This window comes from Anomalospiza imberbis, chromosome 6 (genome assembly GCF_031753505.1).
Source record: "Anomalospiza imberbis isolate Cuckoo-Finch-1a 21T00152 chromosome 6, ASM3175350v1, whole genome shotgun sequence".
Lineage (NCBI taxonomy): Eukaryota > Metazoa > Chordata > Aves > Passeriformes > Viduidae > Anomalospiza > Anomalospiza imberbis.
In genome coordinates, this window is record NC_089686.1 from 3,579,138 (window position 1) to 3,603,230 (window position 24,093).

General features: G+C 46.2%; 1 protein-coding gene and 3 long non-coding RNA genes across 4 annotated transcripts in view; 3 read left to right on the forward strand and 1 right to left on the reverse strand.

The window, feature by feature from the left end:
• The first annotated feature begins 363 nt into the window (after positions 1-363).
• Positions 364-8,659, forward strand: SOCS4 (suppressor of cytokine signaling 4). The gene is made up of 2 exons (XM_068194918.1): positions 364-516; positions 6,820-8,659. The coding sequence occupies exon 2, from the start codon at positions 6,921-6,923 to the stop codon at positions 8,229-8,231; it is 1,311 nt and encodes a 436-aa protein (XP_068051019.1). The 5' UTR covers positions 364-516; positions 6,820-6,920; the 3' UTR covers positions 8,232-8,659.
• A 181-nt stretch (positions 8,660-8,840) lies between these two features.
• LOC137476569 (uncharacterized) lies at positions 8,841-10,222 on the reverse strand. The gene is made up of 2 exons (XR_011000429.1): positions 9,766-10,222; positions 8,841-9,581 (listed from the first exon to the last, which is right to left on the reverse strand). It is a non-coding gene; the product is annotated as an uncharacterized lncRNA (long non-coding RNA).
• Positions 10,223-14,782: 4,560 nt separating this feature from the next.
• LOC137476579 (uncharacterized) overlaps positions 14,783-24,093 on the forward strand; it is a 110,561-nt gene continuing 101,250 nt past the window's right edge. Inside the window, exon 1 of the long non-coding RNA XR_011000446.1 lies at positions 14,783-15,304. This is a non-coding gene — a long non-coding RNA (uncharacterized lncRNA). The remainder of the gene's footprint in view (positions 15,305-24,093) is intronic.
• Positions 15,311-18,683, forward strand: LOC137476570 (uncharacterized). The gene is made up of 3 exons (XR_011000430.1): positions 15,311-16,948; positions 17,339-17,414; positions 18,158-18,683. It is a non-coding gene; the product is annotated as an uncharacterized lncRNA (long non-coding RNA).

Sequence of the window (24,093 nt, forward strand, 5' to 3'; positions counted from 1 at the left end):
GGGGATATCGCGGGGATGGGGACAAGGGGACAGGGGGCGTGAGGACGGGGACACCGCGGGGATGCGGGCCCGGGGTACCGAGGCCCGGAGGGGCCTGGCCTGCCGGGGCCTGTCCCTCGGCCGTCCCAGGGCAGGGCAGACAAGCCGCCCGCCGGACCCCGGCAGGGCCCCGCATTCCCCGCGGCTGCCCCGCTCCGGAAAGGTCCCGCACCGCCCGCGGGGCCTCGGGGAGGCCGCAGCACCACCTCTCTGTCCCGCTCGCCGCCGGCACCGCCGCCCGTTCGAGCCTTCCCGCGCCCGCCGCCGCCGCTCCGCCCTCGGCGGGGCTGGGCCCGAGCCGTCAGCGCCGGGGCGGGGCCGGGGCGGGCGCGGGGCGGCCCCGGCAGCGGGGATGGCGGCGGCGGCCGGGTGAGGGGCCGCGGCTGGCAGCGCCGAGCCCGCCGAGCCGCCGGCACCCGGCTGGGGACAGAGGCGGCGGAGAGCGCCGGCCCCGCGGGCAGCGCCCGCCGCACCAGCGTGAGTTGGGGTCGGGCCGGCGGGGACGGGGCTGAGGGGCGGCAGGCGGGGCTGAGCAGCGGTGCTGGGGAAATCGGGGTCTCTTGTCATCGCGGGGCTCGGGGGCTGCGCCCCCGTGGTCATCGGGGGGCTCGCACCGGGGCTCCTGTCACCGGTGGAGGGGTTGGCCTGCCGTCCGCCCTCTGGCTCCGCGGTGCTCGGAGCGGGGTCGGCGCCGTCCCCCGGTCCAGGCTCTGCTGTCGCCCGGGTAACTCGACCCGGGGGCTGAGCCTTGTCACCGGGGGAGACTCGGTCCAGGCTCTGCTGTCCCCGGGGGCTTGGTCTGAGCCGCTGTCAGTGCCCGGGGGGCTCAGGGTCTCCTGGCACCGGGCGGGTTTCGGTCCCGGGTCTTCGCTCTGTCACCGGGGAGTTCGGTCCGTTTACTTCTCCTCTGAAAAACCCCGTGCCCGACGTATGTACCCTAACACAAACAGGGCACATACATTCCCAGTTTATCCTTCTGTATATGGATTTAATGGCAGCTCCTCCAGAGGCACAGGAGCGGCAGGGAAAGCCCAAACGAGGGGCTGCGCCCTTCACCCCCCTTGGGCAGCACCCCCATAACAGCGGGGGCACCTGTCCCTTGGGAGATCCTTATGGTCATTATGGAATTACTCTGGAATTCCAGCCATGCTGATGCGTGTGCGAGGTGGAGTTGACAGCAGTGGTAGTCAGGCAGGTAGTGATTGCACTGCAAAAATCGTTAAGCTTTTTTTTTTTTCTTTTCTTTTTTTTTTGGCTGAAAAATAGGAAGAAAGAATCCTGACTGATCTCTTGAAGGGTTTGAAGGGTTAAAAAAAATGCTAGAATTGAACATACCTGAAATAAAGAGGGAAAAACAGCATTATCTGTTTTCCCTTTATGTAGCCTTAATGATCTGGCCCAGTTTATTCCTGTTTCTAAGAAAAAATTGCTTCCAGGCAAAGCCCTTTTATTTTCAGTTTTGCTCTGCAGCGGGGTTATTGGTTGTTGGGGTGAGCAGAGTGATTTATTTATATTGAGAATGTGTTTCTCTCTAACACTCACATTGCTGGTAGTTTCATGAATGAATAAGTGACAGGATTACAAAGCAGGCACAATTCTGTAAAAAAAATATAGAAATATGGCCAGATTGCATTATTAAACCTCGTGGAAGCTGTGTAGAGACATGTTTTCCATGGGTGTATCCTACATATTTCAGTAAATCGTGATTTCTGGCGAGGATAATGCGTTCTACAGAAATTATTCGGAGCTGAACTGCTTATCAGATGAGTGGGAAGACCAAGCTATTCCTGCTGCAAGCCGCTGCCTGGGATGGAGGCAAATGCCTGTCAAATGTGTTTATTTTTCTTAATCACTTTAATTTTCGGAATCTCTGATAGAAACTGCACCTAAAGCGTTTTGCAGCATAAAAGCCATTTCACATTCGCTTCTATGTAACAACCTAATTGCCTTGTCTGGAGGTGCTGCCCGCTGGGATAACTCCTTGAACAGCACAGGGAAACTGGGGGGAGGTTTGTCAGGGGGAGGTTTGTCAGGGGCGGTCACTTATCCAAGGGACTGCAGGCGCTGTGGCTTTGTCGCGTCCGAAGTGACAGGGCACCAAATGCAAAGTTCGACTTTCAATCGGGCTGGGAGCTCGGGCTGCTGCTGGCTCGATTGTTAGGTGTGAGCGGCTGGAACGGGGCGGGAATCGCTGCTCCCCTCGGTTTCTGGGTGGAGCACGGAGTGTTGGTCATGGACCATAAAGCTTTCACTGATTTACTGCTGGAGAGGCTGCTGCGCTTTGCCCAGCGCTGCCTGCATCTCTTCTGCCACACAGGAGCAGAGCTTCATTAAGGCAGGAGATACCAGCAGCCCTCACCTCCGGCACCTGCTGCCAGCTCGGTTCCACCTCCCGGGAGTGAATAAAATATCCCCCGTGTTGGGGTTAGCTGGGCATGACCCCCCTCCTCCTACAGTTCTGGGGATAAATCAAGGGTATTTCCAAGGAAGAAATATTTAGGTTGCAAATGGTACCTTTAAAAAGTCTTTTTCTTTTGTGTGTATGTGTGATAATTGCTTTAATTTGCTGTAAAGACCTCTGGAGTCAAGCTTAGGTATTTTTAGATGGTATCATAAATCAAAGTAAAGCCAGAACTGAAGAAAAATAATTTAAGACAAAGGAATTGAGATTTATTGTTATCCTTAGTAGGTTGGGAAGGTCAGGTTTTAAAATGTGGCCTTGTGGCCAAAATCTAATTGGGTGAAATTAATGAAAGCAGCTTGTGACCAGTGAGATTTTGTTTTAAAATAACTTTTATGTAAGTTATGAAAGAAAAAGTACTCCAGTTTATTGCAGCTTGCTCTTCTCTCTCAAGATTTTATCAGCTCTACAAAATCAACTTCCATAACAATTCCAAAATTTATTCATTGTTCCTTGTGAGCCTTCTTTTGTTGTTTAATTAGAGGAACAATGCAGCAACGCTTCATGTGCTTGGACAGAAAACTTTTCCAAGTACTTCCTGCACTAGGAGGGTTGTGCAGCGTGGGAGCTCCAGAGAGGTGGTGGGACCTTCGTCCTGGGAGCTTTTCAGGACATGGCCAGGCCATGCCATGGCTCCCCTGAGCCCATGCCTGGCAGCAATCCCACTCCAAGTGGGAGGTCGGGCTGGAGACCCCCCACCATCTGCTCCTTCTTTATACAGAAAGGGAAGCAGCTTGATGAAGAGGACTGTTGGGCTAGAGGCAAGGATCCAGCAGCTCAGGACAGAAGTATCTGGTTAAAGCAGTTGACTGTTCAAGTATTTATTGAATAAATGAAAAAAAAAAAGGCTGTCTACATGTATGGTATTGGCGTTATTGATTAGACATATGGCGAGGCTGTCGCTGTCTTATCACAGCTGTGAGTTGCAGCCTGTCCCTGGCTGGGAGGGAGTATTGTTATCCCTCCAAACAGCAACTGGATATTGTTTTTAGTCTGGGCTTGAAGTCTCAGGGTAGGGGCATCAGCTCGTGAAAGAAAAAGCACTTTGTCTGCAGACAAGAGAGAGGAACCTCTGAAGGAGGGAGCACAAAACCAACAGCAAAAGCCACCCAGCTCTCTGCCTGTCCTCAGGGACTGACTGTAGCTGTGGCAGTGTTGGGTAACCTTGGACTACCAGCCGGGTCCCATGGCCCAAAGTGAACTCTGCTCATCTCCCCATGTGTCTTTATCTTTGCTGTTTCCTTAGGGGAAAGGGTTTCCAGCATAAGGCTTTTGTCAAATCTGCCATCACTGGAGATGCCTGAGGTGTCCCTGTGCAGGACAAGGCTTTTGCAGGCAGAACACTCATTGTTTCTCCCAAAAAGAGCTCAGGCCTGATGTGTGTGAGCTGCACAGTGCCGGACTCCTCCATTTAACCTTCCCCTCTAGGGAAAAGTACACTCTGTGTGTTCCCTCTCTTTTATCCTTGCCCTCCTGTCCTGCTCTTCCAGCAGCTCTCCAGCCGTTAATGGAAGTGCGTGGCATTTCCCTTGCATGCTGCAGTGAAAGGAAGAGCTGCTCTAGATGGATGGCCCCAAGTGGTAATAGAGCACTGAATGCCTTCCCTGCCCTTTATGCCTTTTTCTTCCTGACACTTTAATTATTTTTGCTCCCCATTTTATTGGTGGGGCTGTGAATCACTGATCCAGAAGGACGTGAAGGTGTGATCCCTGGCTATAATGCCAAACAGTGGGATTTGGGAGGCAGCTCTCCCACAGCACACAGACCTTTCTAACACGCGGTCAGGTTCAAACCTGGCTTTAGTAGGATGACATCCCTTTTTTATTCATTTGTTCCCTGCTCTTTTCACAGCTCTAGTGTTCTGTCTGATTAGCAATTCCTGCTCTGACGTGGCAGAAGCAGTGCCTGGGCTCCAGCAGCCCTTCAAACCCCAGGGAAGCAGCTCTGGCTAATGGTGCGTGGCTTTGCAGCATCACGTGCTGCTTCCCAGCTTCTCTTTCAGGGTTCAGGTACCACTAATGATCCACGACAGGAGAAAGGTACAAAGGAGAAGGTGGCTTTACAGCTCAATACAACAGCAGCCCAGAAATTCCATAAAACCCAAGCTTCTTTCAGGTGGAAGGCTGAAGTTAGGAGATAAGAGGCACTTCTGGGCTTTGTATGTTTTGCAGTTTTTAATTAAAAGCCCCAGATCTGCATGTTCTTATTCCTTATATGGGCTGGATGAGCAGAATGAGATAATTGAAGGTTTAGAAAGCAATTACAAACTGTCATATCCTAATTTTTAAGTACCTGACTTTGCAACCTCAGTGATATCTCTCTGCCCAATTAAAAATCCCATATATAGACAATTAATGAATTGAAAGGATGAATCTAAAAATTTTTTGTTTTCAGTGACTTCAGACTATCACCAGGGTAAATGAGATTGCTTTTTTTCCCCTCTTTTTTTTTTTTAATTGTGGAGAAAATTCAGTGTTTCACTCTAGGTATTGCTGGATGAAAAATATCAAGGTTCCAAAAGCAATCAATGAATCCTGGTCTAAATAAAGATGTTTTGAGTCTCATATGCATATGTTTCCTTTCTCCTGTCTTTATTGTGTCTTGCCATACTTTCACTGAAAAGCAATTTGCAAAACCCTGAGAGAACAAAAATAAATCTCTAGTTTAGTCTTTGATTTGTAATTACTGAAATATGGACCCTTTCCTGTGATTCCTCTTGGTACCAGTGAGGTGATATTCATCTGCATTGCTCTGATGCCATTTTTCTTCCCAGCATTTTTCCAATATTGAACCTATCTTACCTTCACTCCACATTTCTGCATCTCCTCCCTTCCCCTGCCTTTTCCTTTCCCCCACAGCTCTCAGGTCTGTGGGTTTTAAATAAGGAATGCAATGTGAAAAATTCCTGGGTGAAAGTTCCATCTGGGATGCATTTGGCCCACAGATTGCATGTGAGCCTTTTGGCAAGGCTGTCTTGTTCTTTTACTGAAAGCAGAGGCTCGAACTCAGCCTGCGCAGCGCAGCCCCGGGGGACTGCAGAGAGGTTGTGTCATGCTGGCTAATCCTGATGATGAGAATGGATTGAATGGAGAGAGGAAGTGGATGCCCTTTTCTTTTTCTGCTTAGTATTTGCCATGTCAATTAGTTGTAAAAAAAGTCCAAAACCCCAAAACAACACAGAAAAACCCACAGCTGAAAAAAAAGCCCCAGTGCAACAGAGGAGCTGTGCATGGTTTTGGTGGAGAAGCATCACAGAATCATAGAATATCCTGATGGTGATAAGTGATGGGAAATATTTCTACATCCTGCCATGCCTCGGGGGTATAGCATCCATACCATATTGCTAGCTATGTATCTTGAAAAAATCCTGCTCCACTTTCAACTGAGTAATCAAAGAGGATTTTTTCATCTTTTTTTCAAAGTGCAGCAGTCAAAAGGAAACCTCTTATCTATTTGAGAATTCAATATAACTTTGGAAACAAAAGAAAATGAAATCAGCAACCGTTGGTCTCAAAGCAACACTGATTTTAATAATGTAAACTTCCTTCTCTAATGAGTAATAAGCAGTTCCATCTTTCACGGCCTTTTAAAATTGCTTTTAGTAAGGGGCTGGATTGTTTTAATCCTTTTCAGTATGTAAAGCCCCAGATATTTCAATCCCTTAGGGCCTCAGTATTTCCTAGCTCCCTTCCTTTGAAAAGGCAGAGGAAAACAGCTTTCAGAAACTGACAGAATCTGTGACTGATAAAATGTAGGTTTGTTGTTTTTTTTTTTTTTTTATCCCGAAAGTGACCCAAAAGTGTCAGTTAAGAAAAAGATCTCTGGCATCCCATCCTGTGAATTAGTAGAGAAAAGGCATATCATCTAGGTACAGTAGTTCTTTGTACTCTGACCTACTTGTTTCTGTTCTGGTTTGTTCCTTCTTGGAAGGTTATTTGGAAGAGATGCAGAATTTGCTCCATAAACAGCTAAGGCAGTATCACCTGCCCCAGGAAGGGTTTCCTTTTGAAACAGGCCCTGGCACAATGGGGTTGCCAATGCCTAAAACGTTCTGCTCTGCTGCATAATCAGAATGAAAACTCAACAAATATGTTAAGATAGTTTTTTTTCTGGAGGATGTTTTTCCCAAGGAAGGGTTAAGAGAGCTTTTTCTGGGATCAGGCTGGTATTTGTGGGGCATGCTACTGAATTCTCCTCAATCACACAATTTTTACATGGTCAGCAATTAATTGTCACTGTTGTCCTGTCTCCACCAGCACTGCTGTTGCACTCTGTGTGTGCCTAGCAGTTAACTGAGCTGTTTTTTTCTTTTTCCTTAGATATTTCCAGAAAGTGCCTCGAGGAAGCTTCCTTATGTAGAAAATCCCCACAAGAAACGCAGTGTGCACATCCTGGCAACTTGTGAAGCAAAGCTGTCACAATGGCAGAAAACAAGGACAGCAGTGCGAAAAGCGCAGATGTGAGGCCCAAAAGCAGCCGGAGCAGGAGTGCAGACAGAAAGGATGGGTATGTCTGGAGTGGGAAGAAGCTCTCCTGGTCCAAGAAAAGCGAGCATTGTCCTGATGCCGAAACAGCAAGTGCTGCAGGAAGGTCGGGGACTAATTTAAGGAGCCAAGAGAGGAAGTACAGCTGCTCGTCCATCGAGCTGGATCTAGACCGGTCCTGTGGCCACAGGTTTTTGGGCCGGTCTCTCAAACAGAAGCTGCAGGATGCTGTGGGTCAGTGCTTTCCCATAAAGAACTGCAGCAGCCGGCACGCCTCCGGACTGCCATCCAAAAGGAAGATCCATATCAGTGAGCTGATGCTGGATAAGTGTCCTTTCCCTCCACGCTCAGAGCTGGCTTTCCGGTGGCACTTGATCAAAAGGCACACGGCCCCTATAAGTCCAAAGGCAGAAGAATGGATAATTGCTGATTTATCCCAGCACGAGGAAAGGGAGGATCAGCTGCGAGACGAGGAGATTGCCAATGTGGGGATGGACTCTCCCTCCCAGTCCTGTGACTTCACTGACAGCAGTTCCTGTCGGGGTGACCCGAGGCCTGAGCTGGTGACAGGTAAGGTGGCAAGGAGCAGTAGAGATGAGAGCGACATGGACTCCGATGATGAAGTCATAACTCTGTGCACAAGTTCTCGAAAACGAAACAAGCCCAAGTGGGAAACGGATGACGAGCTGCTACGGATGGAAACGCCCCCGAAATACCACACCCAGATTGATTATGTCCACTGCCTAGTGCCAGACCTCCTCCAGATCAATAACAATCCCTGCTACTGGGGAGTCATGGATAAATACGCAGCTGAGGCGCTGCTGGAAGGGAAGCCAGAGGGAACGTTTCTGTTGCGAGACTCTGCCCAGGAGGACTATTTGTTTTCCGTGAGCTTCAGGCGCTACAGTCGCTCCCTCCACGCCCGGATAGAGCAGTGGAATCACAACTTCAGCTTTGATGCCCATGATCCCTGTGTCTTCCATTCTCCTGACATCACGGGACTCCTAGAGCACTACAAAGATCCAAGTTCCTGTATGTTCTTTGAACCACTTTTATCCACTCCCCTGAACAGGACCTTTCCCTTCTCTCTCCAGCATATATGTAGAACGGTCATTTGCAACTGTACAACTTATGATGGTATCGATGCGCTTCCCATCCCTCCCTCGGTGAAGCTGTATCTGAAGGAATATCATTATAAGTCAAAAGTTAGAGTGCTCAGGATTGATGTACCAGAGCAGCAAAGCTAGAAAATATTTTTGTGAAAGAAATTTTCTCCAAACAGACAATAGTATGTTCAATATCTTTTCCTTCTAGGTTTTTTTTAAATAGCGACTTGATTATTTTTTTCTTTTCCTGCATATTATTTACCACCCAAACTAGTCTCTGTTTAAATGTACTTTTGAGTCTTCACAGCTCTCTTTTTTAGAAATTATATTCATTGTGGGCTTTTGGTACTGTCCCTAGGCTAGAGTTTTATGGAATTCCAGGTAGGCTTTCTGGTATTTCTATAGATGGATAGTTGTTAGATCTAAAACCCCCTGAAAATCAGTTTTGAACTTGATCTGTCTTTTCTATTGTAGTTGACACATGTTGCTGACATGATTGAAATAATGCACTGTTAACTAAAGATTGACTCATCTGTATTTTCTGCATTTCTTTTAAAATGAGTGCTCTAGACTCTGTGAGTGTGTGTGTCTGTCCGTCCCTACCCACTGCAGTAAATTCGTCAGTCTATTTCTAACATTACTATTCCAAGCAAAATGAAGTTTGAAAGAGGATATGATCTTTCTATAAATATATCAGGGGACTAAATACCAGGGAGAGGAAAAACAATTCAAGTTAAGGACAACACTCAGTGCAGGAACAAACATGTATAAACTGGTCCTGAAAAGGTTTTGGTTGGAGGGGAGGAAGACTCATCGTCGTCAGAGCAGCAGGGTTCTGGAAGAGCTTTTCATTTTGTATAATAGCAGTAAAAAGCAAACTGCTCATAAACTGGGATTTGATCAGTGTCTGGAAGAGATAATCATGTATTTACTTATGATAGATGGGGCTTGGACTTGGGAACTCTGTTTCTGTGTTACTGTTGCATTATACGAAATGCCCAGTTTTTGCTGTAGGAGCTGCCGCTGCTTAAATGATAAATCACAGGGTGGGAGGGTGGGAAGGAAGATATTTCCTTAAAAATCTGCATATTTAACCATCTAATTTTGCATGGTTGAGCCTGAGGTGATGGTGAAAAACTTTCCTACTTTGTTAGTAGGGGGCTTGTTCTTTTTAATAAGTATAGTTTAAAAAGAAAAGTCTGCTGATTTTTCTTGCAATGTGAAGCATTTGGTTGAATGGCTTCCTGCCAAATTCCATGTACGGGAAAACCATGCATGGATAATGCTCCTAAAAGCATTACTTACATTTCATGGATAGGCAGATCTGCTGCTGAGTTGTTGGTGGAATCCCACGAGACTCAGTGGATGTGGGTTCAGGCAGGAAACTCCAGGCTGGCCTCAGGGTGCAGCTGCAGGAGGTGCAGCAGAGACCTGCAGTTCTGTTCCCTGTTCGTGCCTTATCTCCTCTCCCAAACTGGGCCCGGAACTCCTCTGCCAAAAGAATGTGAGATGGTGTAATTGTAACTCCAACGACCACATTGTTTCCTCTCCTTGGACTACAGGGAGCCTTTGTATCCTCTCAAAATGCTTTTGAAACTGAGCCCCACGCCTGCTGAATTGCAAATGTGTTTAATTTCGTGCATGTGAAGGAGCCTATCAAAAAATCAGCAATGACCTGTGGGTGAGGTTATCACTGAATCGTTGGGGTTGAAAGAGTGCTCTGGAGAGGATCTCATCCAAGCCCCTTGCTCAAGCATAGGATCACATCCAGGTGGGTTTTGGACATCTTCAAAGTAGGAGACTCCACAACCTCTCTGCACAGCCTGTTCTAGGCCTCCATCACCTGCACAGTAAAGAGGTTTTTCCTTATATTCAGATGGAACTTCCTGTGTGCCAGTTTGTGCCTGTTGCTCCTTGTCCTGTCTCAGGGCACCACTGGAAAGAGTCTGTTCCCATCCTCCTGACACCTGTCCTCAAGGTGTTTGTATGGATTGATTGGTTCCCCTCTCAGCTGTCACTTCTCCAGAGCCGATGCCCAGCTCCCTCAGCCTTTCCTCTCAGGAGAGATGCTCCAGTCCCCTCAGCACCTTCACAGCCCCTCCACTGGCCCACTCCAGCAATTCCTTGCATTTCTTGTATAAGCAGCCCAGAACTGGACTCAGCAGTCCCAGCTGAGCCCTCACCAGGGCTGAGGAGAGGGGCAGGATCACCTCTCTCGACGTGCTGGCCACACTTGCCCTCACGCGGCCCAGGATTCCATTGGTCTTCTTGGCCACAAGGACACAGTGCTGGCTCACCCCAGGTCCTTCTCCACAGTGCTGCTTTCCAGCAGCTCAGGCCCCAGCCTGGGCTGGTGCATGGGGTCATTCTTCCCAGGATAGGGGCACCCTGCTTGAACTTCCTTGGGTTTCTCCCTGCCCATCTCTCCAGCCTGTTCCAGGTCTGGCTGAGTGTCAGCACAGCCTGTTGGTGTGTCAGCCACTCCTCCCCCAGTCCTGTATCACCAGCAAACCTGCTGAGGGAACACTCTGTCCCTTCATCCAGGGTGGTGAATAAGCTGAACAAGACTGGACCCATCACTGATCCCTTGGGAATCTGTGTGCAGGCAAGGAGCAGCGGAGCATAGTGCTGTGGAGTCTGGCTCCAAGATTGTAGACTCAGACTAAGCAATACTTCTATTTGGATCTTATCGTTTCACCTGGTAGAGAATGCTATAGATTTGTGAACATCAAATCCATCCTGCAAGGTGGCTGCTCAGGAATTACCAAGGGAGCTTTGCCATGCAACTCCACCAGGACCTTACCTCCAATCTGAGCAGATAAAACCCTTTCCACTGAGCTGCTGCCACTGTGATGATGTACACAGATTTCCAGGGACATCTGCCTAGAGACCAGCCCGTTTGTTTTCACTGGGTTTTAAATAGGTTTGGAACCGAAGTCTCCAGGGAGAAAATGCTAACACATCAATCCATGGCATCGCTCATGGATGAACGCACTTCAGGATGAATTCTCAGCTGCTATAAATCAGCGTGGCTTTATTGATACACTTATAGTGGCTTATCCCAGCTGAGATCTTCCTTCCTCCATATCCAAACAGAATTGTAGGACTGATGGCAGAAAAATCACCCTGTTTTTTTCTGTAATTTTTATCTTGTGCTGCTTCCATTCGTTGCTTTTTGCATAAACTGTATGTTATCAAGGGCAGCTTTATATTGCTAAGTCTATTTTACCCTGTCACTGCCATTTTCCAGATGCAATGTAGGGATCATCATTGCTCTGCTCTTGTCCAATGTGCCCATCACAGTGGGATGGTGGGCTGAGATTTGGGTGGCTGCAGTAGGAAGGAAGAGCTTCTGGTTCAAGATCTGGAGTGACGTCAGAGATATTTGCAGTCTGCTTGATTAAAATTCTCTTTCAGAAACTCCTAGTTAGGGCAAAAAGCTCATAATTTTAGATAGGGATTAGCATTATTTTTATGGCAGGACCACAAATTTTAGATTTTGACCAAAAGGTGTGCTTCAGAAGTTAGTGAAGGCCACTGACATTTTCAAAATCAGCAAAGATTTTGTCCCTTCTAAATGAAAGGCCAGGAGAGAACCTTTTTTGGGGTATCATTCCCCAACACATTGTATTTCAGTGTCATTCTGGATTCAGCCTACATTGTTTTGACATGAGTTGATGCATCACTTATCCCAAAAGCATCTTGAGTACTCCAAATTTAGGAGACCTATATAATACAGCAGTTGGGGGAAGAAGGTGTGGCACATAAAAATAGTGCCTTTGGACTGTGGGGCAGTTAATTGCATTAGTTTAGAGAAATCATTTGTGGAAAGTATTGATAAATGGGATTTTATGAAAGTTCCCACTATTTTTTCCTGATTTTTGTCCAGCTGTGTGACATTTGTCCCTAACGACACTGAGTCGTGTCACACATGCAGTCTTGTGCAAGATCCATGCCACGAACTGTACGCGTTTTATGAAACAGAAGAACTCAAAAGGTCTGTTTTGTTTAAATCCATTTACCTTTTTTCTCTCCTTTCCCTCTCTCTTTTAAAAAAACCTGGTAGGACTGGTTTTACAATATGCCAAGAATTGTCACCCTGAAGTTTTCCTCCCACTGCTGTCATTATCAGTCCTATCAGTGCTGCTCATTCCAGTACCACCTTAGAACACCTTGGCCCAAAGACAAGCAAGTCTTGAGTTCAGTTTTGAAACCCTCTTATAAATTAGCCTCAAAAACAGGGTAAGAACTTCTATTTTCTAGAATCACAGAATCCCAGAATGGTTTGGTTTGGAAGGGACCATATAGATCATGCAGTTCCACCCCCTGCCATGGGCAGAGACACCTTCCACTACCCCAGATTGCTCCAAGCTCTATCCAACCTGGCCTTGAATACTTCCTGGGATGAGGAGTCCACAGCCTCTCTTCTCAGCCCAAATCCTGCCAAGACAGAAATCCCCCATTCTTCAGGATGAAGATTTAAAGTGGAACAAGGGAAGGTGCAGAGATGTGCCCAAATCCATGTGTTCAAGATTATGCAGCAGGCCAGTAGATGAGCAAAGTCATAAATCCAGAGGTGACTCTGGTCACAGCTCCCCTGTTTTGGGGCACCCAAGCAGCTTTGCATCGGGAATTGTGTCTGCAAGATGTGCTTTGAATTGTTTTGATGGTTGTCCCACAGCAGCACAGTGGAAACAGAGTGTATTGAATTGGTGTGAACAGCTTCTGGTTTAAAAAGATCTGATTTTCCTAAATCATTTTGATATGAGAGGGAGGGAAATGGTCAAGCTCTTGATGCATGCTGGGCAAACAAGTTATTTTTATGGGATGGTTTAGAACAAAATTCAACACTCTTTCCATTAATTGTGTCCTCTGGAGTTTGCTTTTGCCTGGAATGACTTTTTGCAGGTCTGTAACAATGTCACTTGTTGTCCCGGGGCCATCGATACAGAGCAACTTCAGCTCCAGCAGAATCATTGATGAGTTTGGGGTAGTTTGTGTGTCTGATAATTGGGAATACACATTTCTTCTCCATTTTCCTATTCTAGCATTTGTCCTGATGAAATCCAGGGTGTATTTGGAGCAGGATATGTATATCTATAGCAGCACATCCAACTTCAAAAAAAAAACCAAACCAACAAATTATCATGATTTAAATGCTTTCCTTTTAAAGATGCTGGTAGGCTTCCAGTATAAAGAAGAAATCCTTGTATGATGCAGTCATACAGGACCTTACAATAAAATTGACATGCTCTTAAATAATTAAAGACGGGGATACTTTAATTTTGAAAAAGGATGCTGAAGGAAGGAGGTTAAAGGAAGCTTTTAGTCAGATCCAAGGTTAGATTTATTGATCTAGTGATCAATCCTTTTCTCTTTCCTGAATTTAAAGCTAATGGGAGACTGTGGTCAGAGATGAGTGGCTTTTAGTTAAGGTTTTTGACTCTTATAAATAATACAACAAATGTCCTAGTAAGTAATAAGAAATAAGATACTCGCTCATTCTTTTTAAATAGAACAAATGTGGCAAACAAGACTCAGCTGTAATTTTTGAAGTCATTTATTAGACAAATTGCTCTTCTCTACTTCTTTTACAAGAGAGACATAAACCATTATATTATTTATTCATGAATCATAGCCATTAAGATGATAAATCAAATTATCAGCTTCCTGTCTCTCTTCAGTTTTAATCATTTTTTATAGTTCATGCACTATAAAGACAGCTTCCTTCCTATGAAACAAGAGACCTTCAGAGACCTTTTTATTGTAAACGTACATTTCCTTCCCATTTTTAAGTACATCCCAGTGATTTTCCCTGTCAATTTTATCTGCAATAAAAATCCAATAAGGAACTTGTTCATTGATTCAATATAGCAAAGTTACCCATGAAGTAAGTGATTTTGGTTAACCTCTGAAACAACGGAGCAATGGAAAATGCAGTTAGAGGACTTGTTTTTTCTGCCACCCCTAGATGTGCATGGTGGCATCATATATTTAATAGAGAGAAATATTTAATAGAGAGAAATCTTGACACAAGACCCTTCACAAAGGGTTTAACGTGATCTCTGCAGTAGTATCACTTTTAAAATGCATTCAAGCTCCTTTCTCCTGCTCTAGTCGCACAGCCTCTGCCCGGGAGGTGGGAGAGCCGAGGCTGCTGTGTGTGAGCTGAGATGGTTTCACACATCCTCCCTTCCCTCGCGTTCCGCCTGCTCTGTCTGGCCCTGCATCCCGGAGAGCCGCACGTGACGTGGCGTGGGTGGAGAGGTGTCCATTCAGAAGGAAATGCACATTGATTTCCATTCCCAGCAGCAGCAGCAGCCAGCTGGTTTTAAACTTGATCATCCTCGCTAAAGGATGCTCCTTGCTCAGGAAGCACCGATGAGGTCAGAGGTACCCAGGGTGAAAGAGGAGCCTCTGCATCACTACAGTGTAAAAATCAATACTTGTTTACTCAACTCTATGAATAATAGAGTTTTGAACGTAAATATATAATTTATGCATCTAAAATCTATAGCGTGGGGCTGGCGGGAGGTGCAATAACTTCCCTATATCCCTTTTAAAAATCCCCTGGGCGTCTGGGTGATGTGTTATCTGGACAAAACACATCCTCAGCCCAGCCTCCCCACAGGCAGGTCATTGCAAACATCTTCCTGTGGGGATCCTTCAGGAATGACTGCCAAGTGCCCCACGGATGGCCTTGTGTGGGCATCCCAGATATTTTACTGCTGTGGAGAATCCCTAGAACAGTGTGGGTTTGGGACCGGTCTGAGGGATGCCTGCAGCAAGCACAGCTCGTGTGGTTGCCACAAGACGATCAGAGGGCTGGAGCAGCTCTCCTGTGAGGAAAGGCTGAGAGAATTGGAATTGTTCGGCTTGGAAAAGAGAAGGTTTCAGGGTGACCTAACTGTGGCCTTCCAGGACCTGGTGGGAGCCTACAAGAAACATGGAGAGGAACTTTTTACAAGAGCATGGAGTGACAGGGCAAGGGGGAATGGATTCAAACTGACAGAGAGTAGGTTTGGATGAGATATTGGGATGACATTCTTCCCTGTAAAGGTGGTGAGGCCCTGGCACAGTGTACCCAGAGCAGCTGTGGCTGCCCCTGGATCCCTGGCAGTGTCCAAGGCCAGGCTGGACAGGGTTTGGAGCAGCCTGGGACAGTGGCAGGTGTCCCTGCCCATGGCAGGGGGTGGAATGTTATGGTCTTTAAGGTTCCTTCCAGGCCCAACCATTCCATGATCCTGTGAGGAACATTCCCACAACATAATTGCCATCATTTCCCAGGAAGGATGTCTGGGCTGTGTAGAGGGCCAAAGCCACAGTCCCTCTGCTAAAGCTGGGCCTTGGGAATATGGATCCCTCTTCCCTGTCCTCTTGTTATTCCTGTGGTTCTTGCACATCAAAATGATGCAGCAGGAAAAACACTGGGCCCGTGTTACGTCCTATAATCCAGCATTGCTGGGAAGTGCCAACTCAAAGATTTGAATCCAGATTGAAGGTAGGAGATCGTTTGGCTATCTAGAAGCTCTTCCATCTTATTTTCCTTAATTTTATTTTTAATTCCTTGGGAGGAAAAAGTCTTAGTTATTTCTTAAGTCTGATGTTGAGCCAGTAGCTCAAAGCATCTCTTGAGTTTGTTTCAGATGAGCAGGTTCGCTGCCAGACCTTTTATTTTTAATATGTGTCAGTTGGACTAGACCACAGTCCATGGCTTGTGCTAACATGGGATTTTTTTTTTGTTTAGGAAAAGGCTGGGTTTGTCCTTCCAAGCAGTTACACAATTGTATTTCTAGGTCAGGTCTTTATGTGTAGCCAAATGAAGTTTCAAATTGGACAAAACACCTAGTAAGGGTCTTGATGCTTGATGCTGTTATGATTAGAAAGTTGTCTGATCAAATTTTGTTTCCAATTAAAAAAAAAAATCGAATTAGCTTTCAGATTGAGACCTTCACTGTTATTTTTAGTCTACAACTAATGAACCCCTGAAAATAGAGTGTATAATGAAAATACAGTGATTGGTTCTGCTGGGATGGTTGAGAAAATACATTAGCAGATCAGAATGGGTAATAAATCTTCCGTCACAACCTTCCTCATTAAACTAGATAATTTGAAATTGCCTCTGGTGTATTAAACAGTTCATTATTTTGAGGGGAGCAACACACAAGACAAAAGAGTTGTGTTCTTTTAATTGATATCCAAAGCCCGAAAAAGAAAAAAAAATTAAGCAACTCTAGTCAAGAATAATCAGTCTGAGCACTGGCTGTGTTATTAGGAGCCATCCAAAGCTTCTCATCCTCTGAGTCAGGGGAAGGAGGAAAGGACTTTATGAACACTGGGGCAGTGAAAAGGGAGTAGCTCTATTAAATATGACATTTGCACTGTTGCAAATTGAGGTAATTTCAGGTTTGTGGCTATTTTTTGGATGGTTTTAGCATATTAGAAATTAATCCACCCACACACCCCCAAACTAATTTCTTTATCAGCATTGTAGTATTATTCCAGAAGCCTCTCATGCAACAAACACACAAAGGGTGCTGTCAGCCTGAGGGAAGGGTGTCTGCAGGAGCAGGAAGGATAACCAGACTGGGATAAAGAGGAGCAAGAGAGGGGAACTGGGTTAACAGCTGGAGCAAGGCAAAAAGCCAGTGCTGGGGCGCAGCAGAGCCTCTTCTCTGTGGGGCTGGCTATGACCTCGCAGCAGGGGGAATGGGAACCCCCACCCTGGTGGTTTTTTGACATCTTTGACCTGGCAAGCTGGAAGCTGAGGACAAGCTGAAGGCTGGTTTTGTCCCTCTCTTCCCAGTAGAACCTCTGGCATCAGACTGGGAGCTGCCTGAGATGTTGCCGCCGCCGAGGTACCGCAGGGCTGGCCATGGGGACGTCCTGTCATTTCTACACTCCTGTCATTTTTATACTCTCCGAGACAAATTATATCCCAGTGTGATGCTGCTGGATCTGCTGTCATTGTACACCAGGAATCTGGGTCCTGTGCCCAAGGAGAGGGCACATGTGAAGGGGGAATAAGAGAATATTTTATTGGGGAAGATATGGCCAAGGGGGACACTGAGTGGGAGAGTGTGAGTTTGAGCGCTCAGCAGAGGAGGCACTTCATCATCTCACTAGGAGCACACACATTTATTAAGGTAAGATTAAAAAAAAATCCCTGTTCGAGCAAAAGCCTCTTCCCAAGTCTTTCCCTCCTCCAGAGGAGTTGAAAATAAAATCATCTCTCCTCTCCTTTCCAGCCAGCCTTCCTCACACATGAGCAATGCCTGGTTTCTGCTGGATATTCCCTCCTGACAGGATCTTCTGCTACCACAGGTATGATCTGTTGGTAGAAATTACCTGAGTGGGTGGCAGATACTTGGCTAGACAAAAGGCCAGCCAGGGAATAAAAGGATCCTTTCTTTCACAAGGAGCTGGGAGGATGCACAGAATACTTTGATATTGTGCTTCATATAATAGCAAAAGCATAAGGAAATAATCCCTTGCCTTATCTGATGTGTTCCTTTTATTGATTCCAGACAGGCAGGATTATCAAGGGGGAAAGGAAGGGGAGGAAGGAGGCAGAAAGAGGAGGCAGGGAAACTGAGGAACCGGAGTCACCTCTTTCCAAGGGCTTCCCAAGCTATGAGTTGTGTCCCTGCTCTGTAATCTTCTGTCCTCCTCCCCCCAGCCTGCACTCCTAATTATTTCGATACCCACACACTGTCATCAAATACAACTCCCAAAAGCTCACTTTGGAACTTTGCTTGCCAAATGTTTGGCCACGTTAGGGTGGAAATTATTCCAGATAAATTCATTCAGCACTTTACGAGCTAAAAACGGCACATTTGTTAGTACACAAATAACATATGGCATTAGCAAATGAAATTTAATACTGTAACAGCTGAAATCACAAGTGGGTCTTATTCACCTTAACCTGAAATGCTCAGTGGGAGGGAGTAAAGAAAAAAATCATGTACACTTCCCTCCATTGCCTGCTGGCTGGAGCGCTGTCAGGAGCATCCAAAATTCCTTCTGGTACTCTAAGACAAGACTTACTTGGTTTTCTCTAAAAGCAGAACATGTCCATGGCCACGCCAGGCTGGGCCAAAAGTCCATATGGGCGAGTCCTCTGTATCCCACAGTGGCCACGAGTGAAGGCCCAAGGAAGAGGAGCTCAGGCAGTGGCCAATTTATCAATGTGTGCTTTGCTCATCTCAAAATAAAAATAAGCACTGATGTATGTAGTTGCTTCAAATGAAACACTGAATTCTTGCATTGGACAATGGTCTCAGGCATGTGTTGGGATTCTTGGGGCTGTCCTGCACAGGGCCAGGACTTGGCCTCAGTGATCCTTTTGTGTCTCTCCGAGCTCAGGATATTCTTCAATTCCATGATTCTGCTTTTATGGGCTAGATGTTATAAAGTGCCTGAATTTCTGTCAGTAGGGAGAGTCATTGCAAACAACTGACTGCAAATCCGTGAGTGAATGAGAGTGGATCTCCACCAAAGTGCACTTAATTAATTTGCTAATTACAGCTCGTTTTTAACTATAAAATACATTTTAGCACACGTGTAATGTATACATTCCCTAAAAGAAAATTCCTAGCAGTAGCAGACCTAACCTCGGTGAAATCTTTGCCGAGGGAAAGAGTCCTTTCATTTTTTGCTGCACTTCAGCGTAATGGTTTCGCTGGAGTCTTATCCTGCAATCCTTGCTCCTACCTACGTGTTCTTCAGAAACAATGTGTGTGATTAGGAACTATTAAGTTTAAAGAGCACTGCGCTGGTTGTTTTTACCTCCTGTTACTTCATTAAACCCGTGGTTCAACCTGGGGGGAGGCCTCCTGTTTGGGGAGTTGGTCCTCTCTGCTATTTTGGCAGCATATCTTGTTTTCCCAGAATGTGTTCAGCCGAAGTAGAGCCGAGGGAAGGGAGGAGTGTGACACGGCCCCGAACAAGACCGGTTTTCTCAGGTCCCCAGCCGGCCTGAGCGCTGTGAATATCACCGAGGAAGTGTTATTCACTTCATTTGTGTCGCAATAGGCGCTCGAAACTAAACCAAGGAGATGCTCCACGTCGCGAAGAAATTCCGAGTGGGAAACAAGAGATGGCTCCAGGAGCGGTGGTGGAGGCGGGCGGGCTCTGCAGCGTTAACCACGGCCGGGGCTGCAGTCACAGCACGGGGAATCAAAGGACGGGAATTTCCCAGAGGAGGAGGAGAGGAGGAGAGGAGGAGGAGGAAAACGGGCTCCTGCCAAGCGGAGCAAAGGCAACGAGGGATCTGGGAAAGCAGGCAGTGGGGAGCGGAGTTTGCTGGAGGCACTTTTTAAGCGCCCGTTCTGCTATAGTGCCTCCAGCACGGCCCTGGGGAGCACGGAAATAACAAGGCAATTATGTCCTCAGGTCCCTGCCATGCTGTTAGAGCTCAGCCCGGGATGTTTTGCCGCGCACTTTATCACAACAGCCAGTCCCTTTGCTTTCTAAATGGCTGCAGAGAGGAGTATTCCCGCTAATTAATTAGGATGCCTTCGCCCCTGGCGGGGGGAAAGAGCTTACGGTGGGGATTTGGAATCTGTTTCTTCAGACAATATTGCAAACATTCACAGGGGGAGGAGTGCTGGCCCCCAGGCAGGGAGAGCTGCGGTAAGGGACGATGCTCACTCACAGCCTGGGGCTGTAAGGCTCTGCTCCGGCGGGGGAAGAGCAGCCTGGCTGCAGGGAAGGCTCGGGATGAATCCTAGATGTAGGATTTCCATGCAAAAAAAATCCAGTGCTGAGCTGACATTATTTCGCCCTGCTTCAACGAGAACTCCCCAGCGTAAGCCTGCACAAAGACAAACCTGCCACTCAAACTCAGCAGGCTTGAGACCTTCTCGTCTCAAATCTCATCCAAAAAGCCCTGAAATCAGTGAGGAAGCTTGGAAATGAAGTTTGGATCGGGCTCATTCCCAACCTTCCGTTATCTCACTTGCAATTTATCACTGAAATGGCTGTAATTCTCCCCAGGGAGAATTTCTAGTATTTAAACAGCTACTACCCTGCATAATTTCTTCCTGTTTTCATAAGAGAAAGAGGAACTGAGAACATTATGCTAAATGCCACAAGAGTCCAAAGACTAGAGATTTTCATGGAATTTTCTGAATTTATTATCATTGTGAGAGATGTGGCTAGAAACAAGCCCAAGGTTAAAAAGTTCAAATTATTGTTTTCTTTCTTTCTTTCTTTTTTTTTCTTTCTTTCTTTCTTTTTTTTTTTTTTTTTATTATGACTCTGGAAATGATATTTACTTCAATTAGTTCCAGCTCTATCTGCACTTTAAAGGATCTCTTTTAGGCAGATATTAAAAATATATAAGTCTCATTTATTTATAGGACTCCTTCATAGTTGGGCGACTATTGACTTGACAAATCCATTTGACCTAAAATGTGACTAAGAAGTGTATTTGTGGTTTGTTTATTAGTTGAGAAGTCCGTCCCGGGCTAATCTGTTTTCTGGCTGTACTCTTCCAGCAGGCTGATGGAAAAATAAAACCCAAAGAAGGAAGCGGATTCTTAACAGTGATCATGAAAACTGCTTTATTCTCAGGGCATTTTTGCATGGCATTAGCAACTAAAAGGCACCACTTCAGCCTGGCACTTAAGCTATTTGCTTAATCAGGGCCTGAAAGCTGAGGAGAAGGAGGAGGAATAGCATGGGTGTCATTCCCACAGAATTTCTTGTAGCATTAAATGGCTATTAGCTGATGGGACAAGATTTAACTGTATGAAGTTGCAGTGGGTGAAATTCGGGTTCTTTTGATGAGGTAGCCCAAAACTGGCAAAGGAATTGCAGCCATCAAATCCCTGCCCCGAGCAGGGAGGGTAGAGGTAAGATACAAAACTCAGTTCTGGAATGGAATAAACTCTCTTAGCTGCACCAAGTGCTTGGTAAATGCCCACCCCAGTTTAGCGAAGAAATGTTGGGGGAAAAAATCTCCCACCTTGAAAGATTCCTAAAACTACTGAAATTACCGGAAGAACATCAGGAAAGCAGAGAACGCAGCTCAGCCCCCCCACCACCACCCCCGGATCAGCTCTAGATGTAACACTTTGCACAGAGTGTCTTTTACTCAATACTCCTGTCGATAATTCATCACATGCCCTTCAGCAGCACCTTTGTCACATCAATGACTTAGAGATCTTTCACGAGCTCAGAGGATCCTTCCGTGCCTCATTCCCTGCATTACTACAAGCCATTTGCCTGTAAATGTGTTCTTTGGCACCCATCAGTGGATCATTGACCTTGCCGGTATGGCCACACCATCAATACACATCTGAACCAGAGAGAACAACTTGGTATCGAGCATTTCATGTCATGTACAAAACCCTAGAATCATTTAGGTTGGAAAAGACCTCTAAGATCATCAAGTCCAACTATTACCCCACCACTGCCATGTTCACCACTAAACCGTGTCCCCGGGGCTTGTGGCACTGGCTGTGCTAAACCAGAGACCTCAAAGGCCCTCAGAGGTTTGCAGAGAAAAGTGCCCCAAGCACAGAATCCTCTCCCAGTGAGCAAACGGATCCCAACACAGAAAGATAAAAACGAGGCACAACGATACAGCCACAACTGGTGTCACGGGGAAGTGATGAAAAATGGAGTGATTGAGATTTTAGCAATCCAGGCACATCCCTTCTGCTGGGAGCTGCTCACAGGATGGCAGGGATCACCAGCAGCCATCCCATGGCACAAATGACACTGTCCCACAGCCTTGCCTTGGGTGGGTCTCCCATGGCTGCTGCTGCAGATGTAACCCCAGAGTGCCAATTGCCAGGGGCCTGGAGGTTTGGCAAGGGGAGGATCACTCCATATTCCTTGTCTTTCTCCTTTTCCTGAGGACCCGGTGTTGCCCACAGTCATGAGGCCAGCTGGACCTCTGGGCTGTCCCACTGTGACTATTCTAAAATCTCTCCCCCAGGGATGTGTGAATGTGCCTGTGTATTTGTATCTGACAGAGCATCTTGACCACGGGGAAAATCAACTCTGCCCTCACTGCCAGGGCAAAGCTTCCACAGCCACTTCAGTTATTCCTCACCTCCTCCTCCTCCTCCCTCTCAAAAAAAAAAAAAAAAAAAAAAAAAAAAAGTTTTGTTTACAATTGCAACATCAGAGTGAAATAAAATAAGGGGTCCTTTTATCTTCTTTTCAAGGTTTCGGATAAAGAAATTTTCCAGCTTTTTCTCCACAGCACTGAGCACTTGAAAACACGATCCTTCAGAGAATGAAGGGCCATAATTCTATATTATCATCTGCCTGTTGGAGCCATGGCTGTCAGCCAGACGGCAAATGTCACACAACTCATTGAGAGGCTGCAAGGATTGCAACACCATGCGGGGAGCCACGCTCTGGGACTGGGCATGTGGAGCAAAGGGGAAGGGCAAGAAGGGATCAGGAGGAGGAATCAGAAGGAATTTTGGATATCAGAAGGAATTCCTCCGTGGAAAGGGTGGTTAAACACTGGAAAGGGCTGCCCAGGGAGGTGATGAAGTCATTGTCCCTCAAGGTGTTCAAAGAATGACTGGACAGGGCACTCAGTGCTCTTGTCTGGTTGTGGCAGGGTGGTGACAGTCACAGGTTGGACTCAATGACCTTGGAGATCCCTTCCAACCTAAATGATTCTGTGGTTGCATGACAGAGAGTAGTGACAAAGGTTTGGAACCCTCCAGGAAACTGTGGTTCTCAATTTGGGGGTGAGGAGAAGGTGAGAACCTCTCTGAGAGGACAGATGATGGGGTGGGTTCCATTGCTGTCACCCACAGAGGAATTTCCTACTTCTTATTCACTAAAAAGAAAAAAGTTAAGAGAGCTCTGTTTTCTGCTGCCAGACATAATCACTAACTCCAAAACCTGAAAACAAACTCATACAGTAACTTGACACATGATCAAGGCTTTACATATCCACCACTGTGGGAAGAAAATGTACCCAAAAATTCACTCGTTGTCACAGAAAGCTCACGTGTTAGTACCAAAGTGACTGTCGGAGCGCCTTTAATGACGCTTCACCTGCTCATAATTTCACAACAAGCAGACAGCTACGCTTCCTTTCCAGTTCAATCCAGTTTATCTCCTCTCCTCAATAGGGTGAATTTGCCATCCCCATGCACTTTGAACCAGTTTTATGATTTTATCTTCATGGCAACAGGCCTCTGCTTTGAGGAAGAGCACTTATTAACTAGAGACAGCATCGTTTTCAAAGTGATTTATTTTATGAGAGTTTTGAAATAAATGATCAGTCAGTGATTGGCCATAGGGGAAAAGCATATAAAAGCTTACCACATGCACTGAACATACCATCTGGTATCCTTTAAAATCTAGCTTCAGGGTGGCTCAGCTAATTCTTCAGAGTGCTTGATGTTCATAGAGCACACTGAGGCATGAATTGAAAAGCGAGTGACATCGCCCTGTAAGAATCAACACTGGAACTAGGGATTAATATCTTATATCTCACTGTTCCAGTCCATCAGCAAGAGACTGGCATTTTCTTAATGAAAGCTGACGTTACATTCTAGAATTTTAAACTTGATTTAAAAAAAAAACAACTTTTTTTTTCCTGAGTTGGATAGCAAAGTGATGCCTCCACTGTGTGCTGTTCCTCCTGACTGGCTGATGTAAAAGGGAAGTACAACAAAGATATTGTTATTGCTCCTTTGAATTTACTGTTCACGGCATGAACAGCCCTCCGGGTGTGATAAAGTTCCCCTGCCTCTGATGCCTGTCACAACTCAAGATCTGTGCTATTGTCCCTAAAAAGTACTGAATCGGACAATTTAAGTATTGTCTGTTGGTCTTTTACCCCAAAACAAAGGCTGAGGCAGGCAATTATGCCCAATTTTGTCACTGAAAGACAAGAGAGATGCTGAAACCGGAGGGAGTTCAGCAGGGGCCACTGGCACAGTTGGGGGCCGGAGCATGAAGAAAGGCTGTGGAAATTGTATTTTTGAGCTGGGAGAGAGGGTAGGAAGGAGCTCTCGGC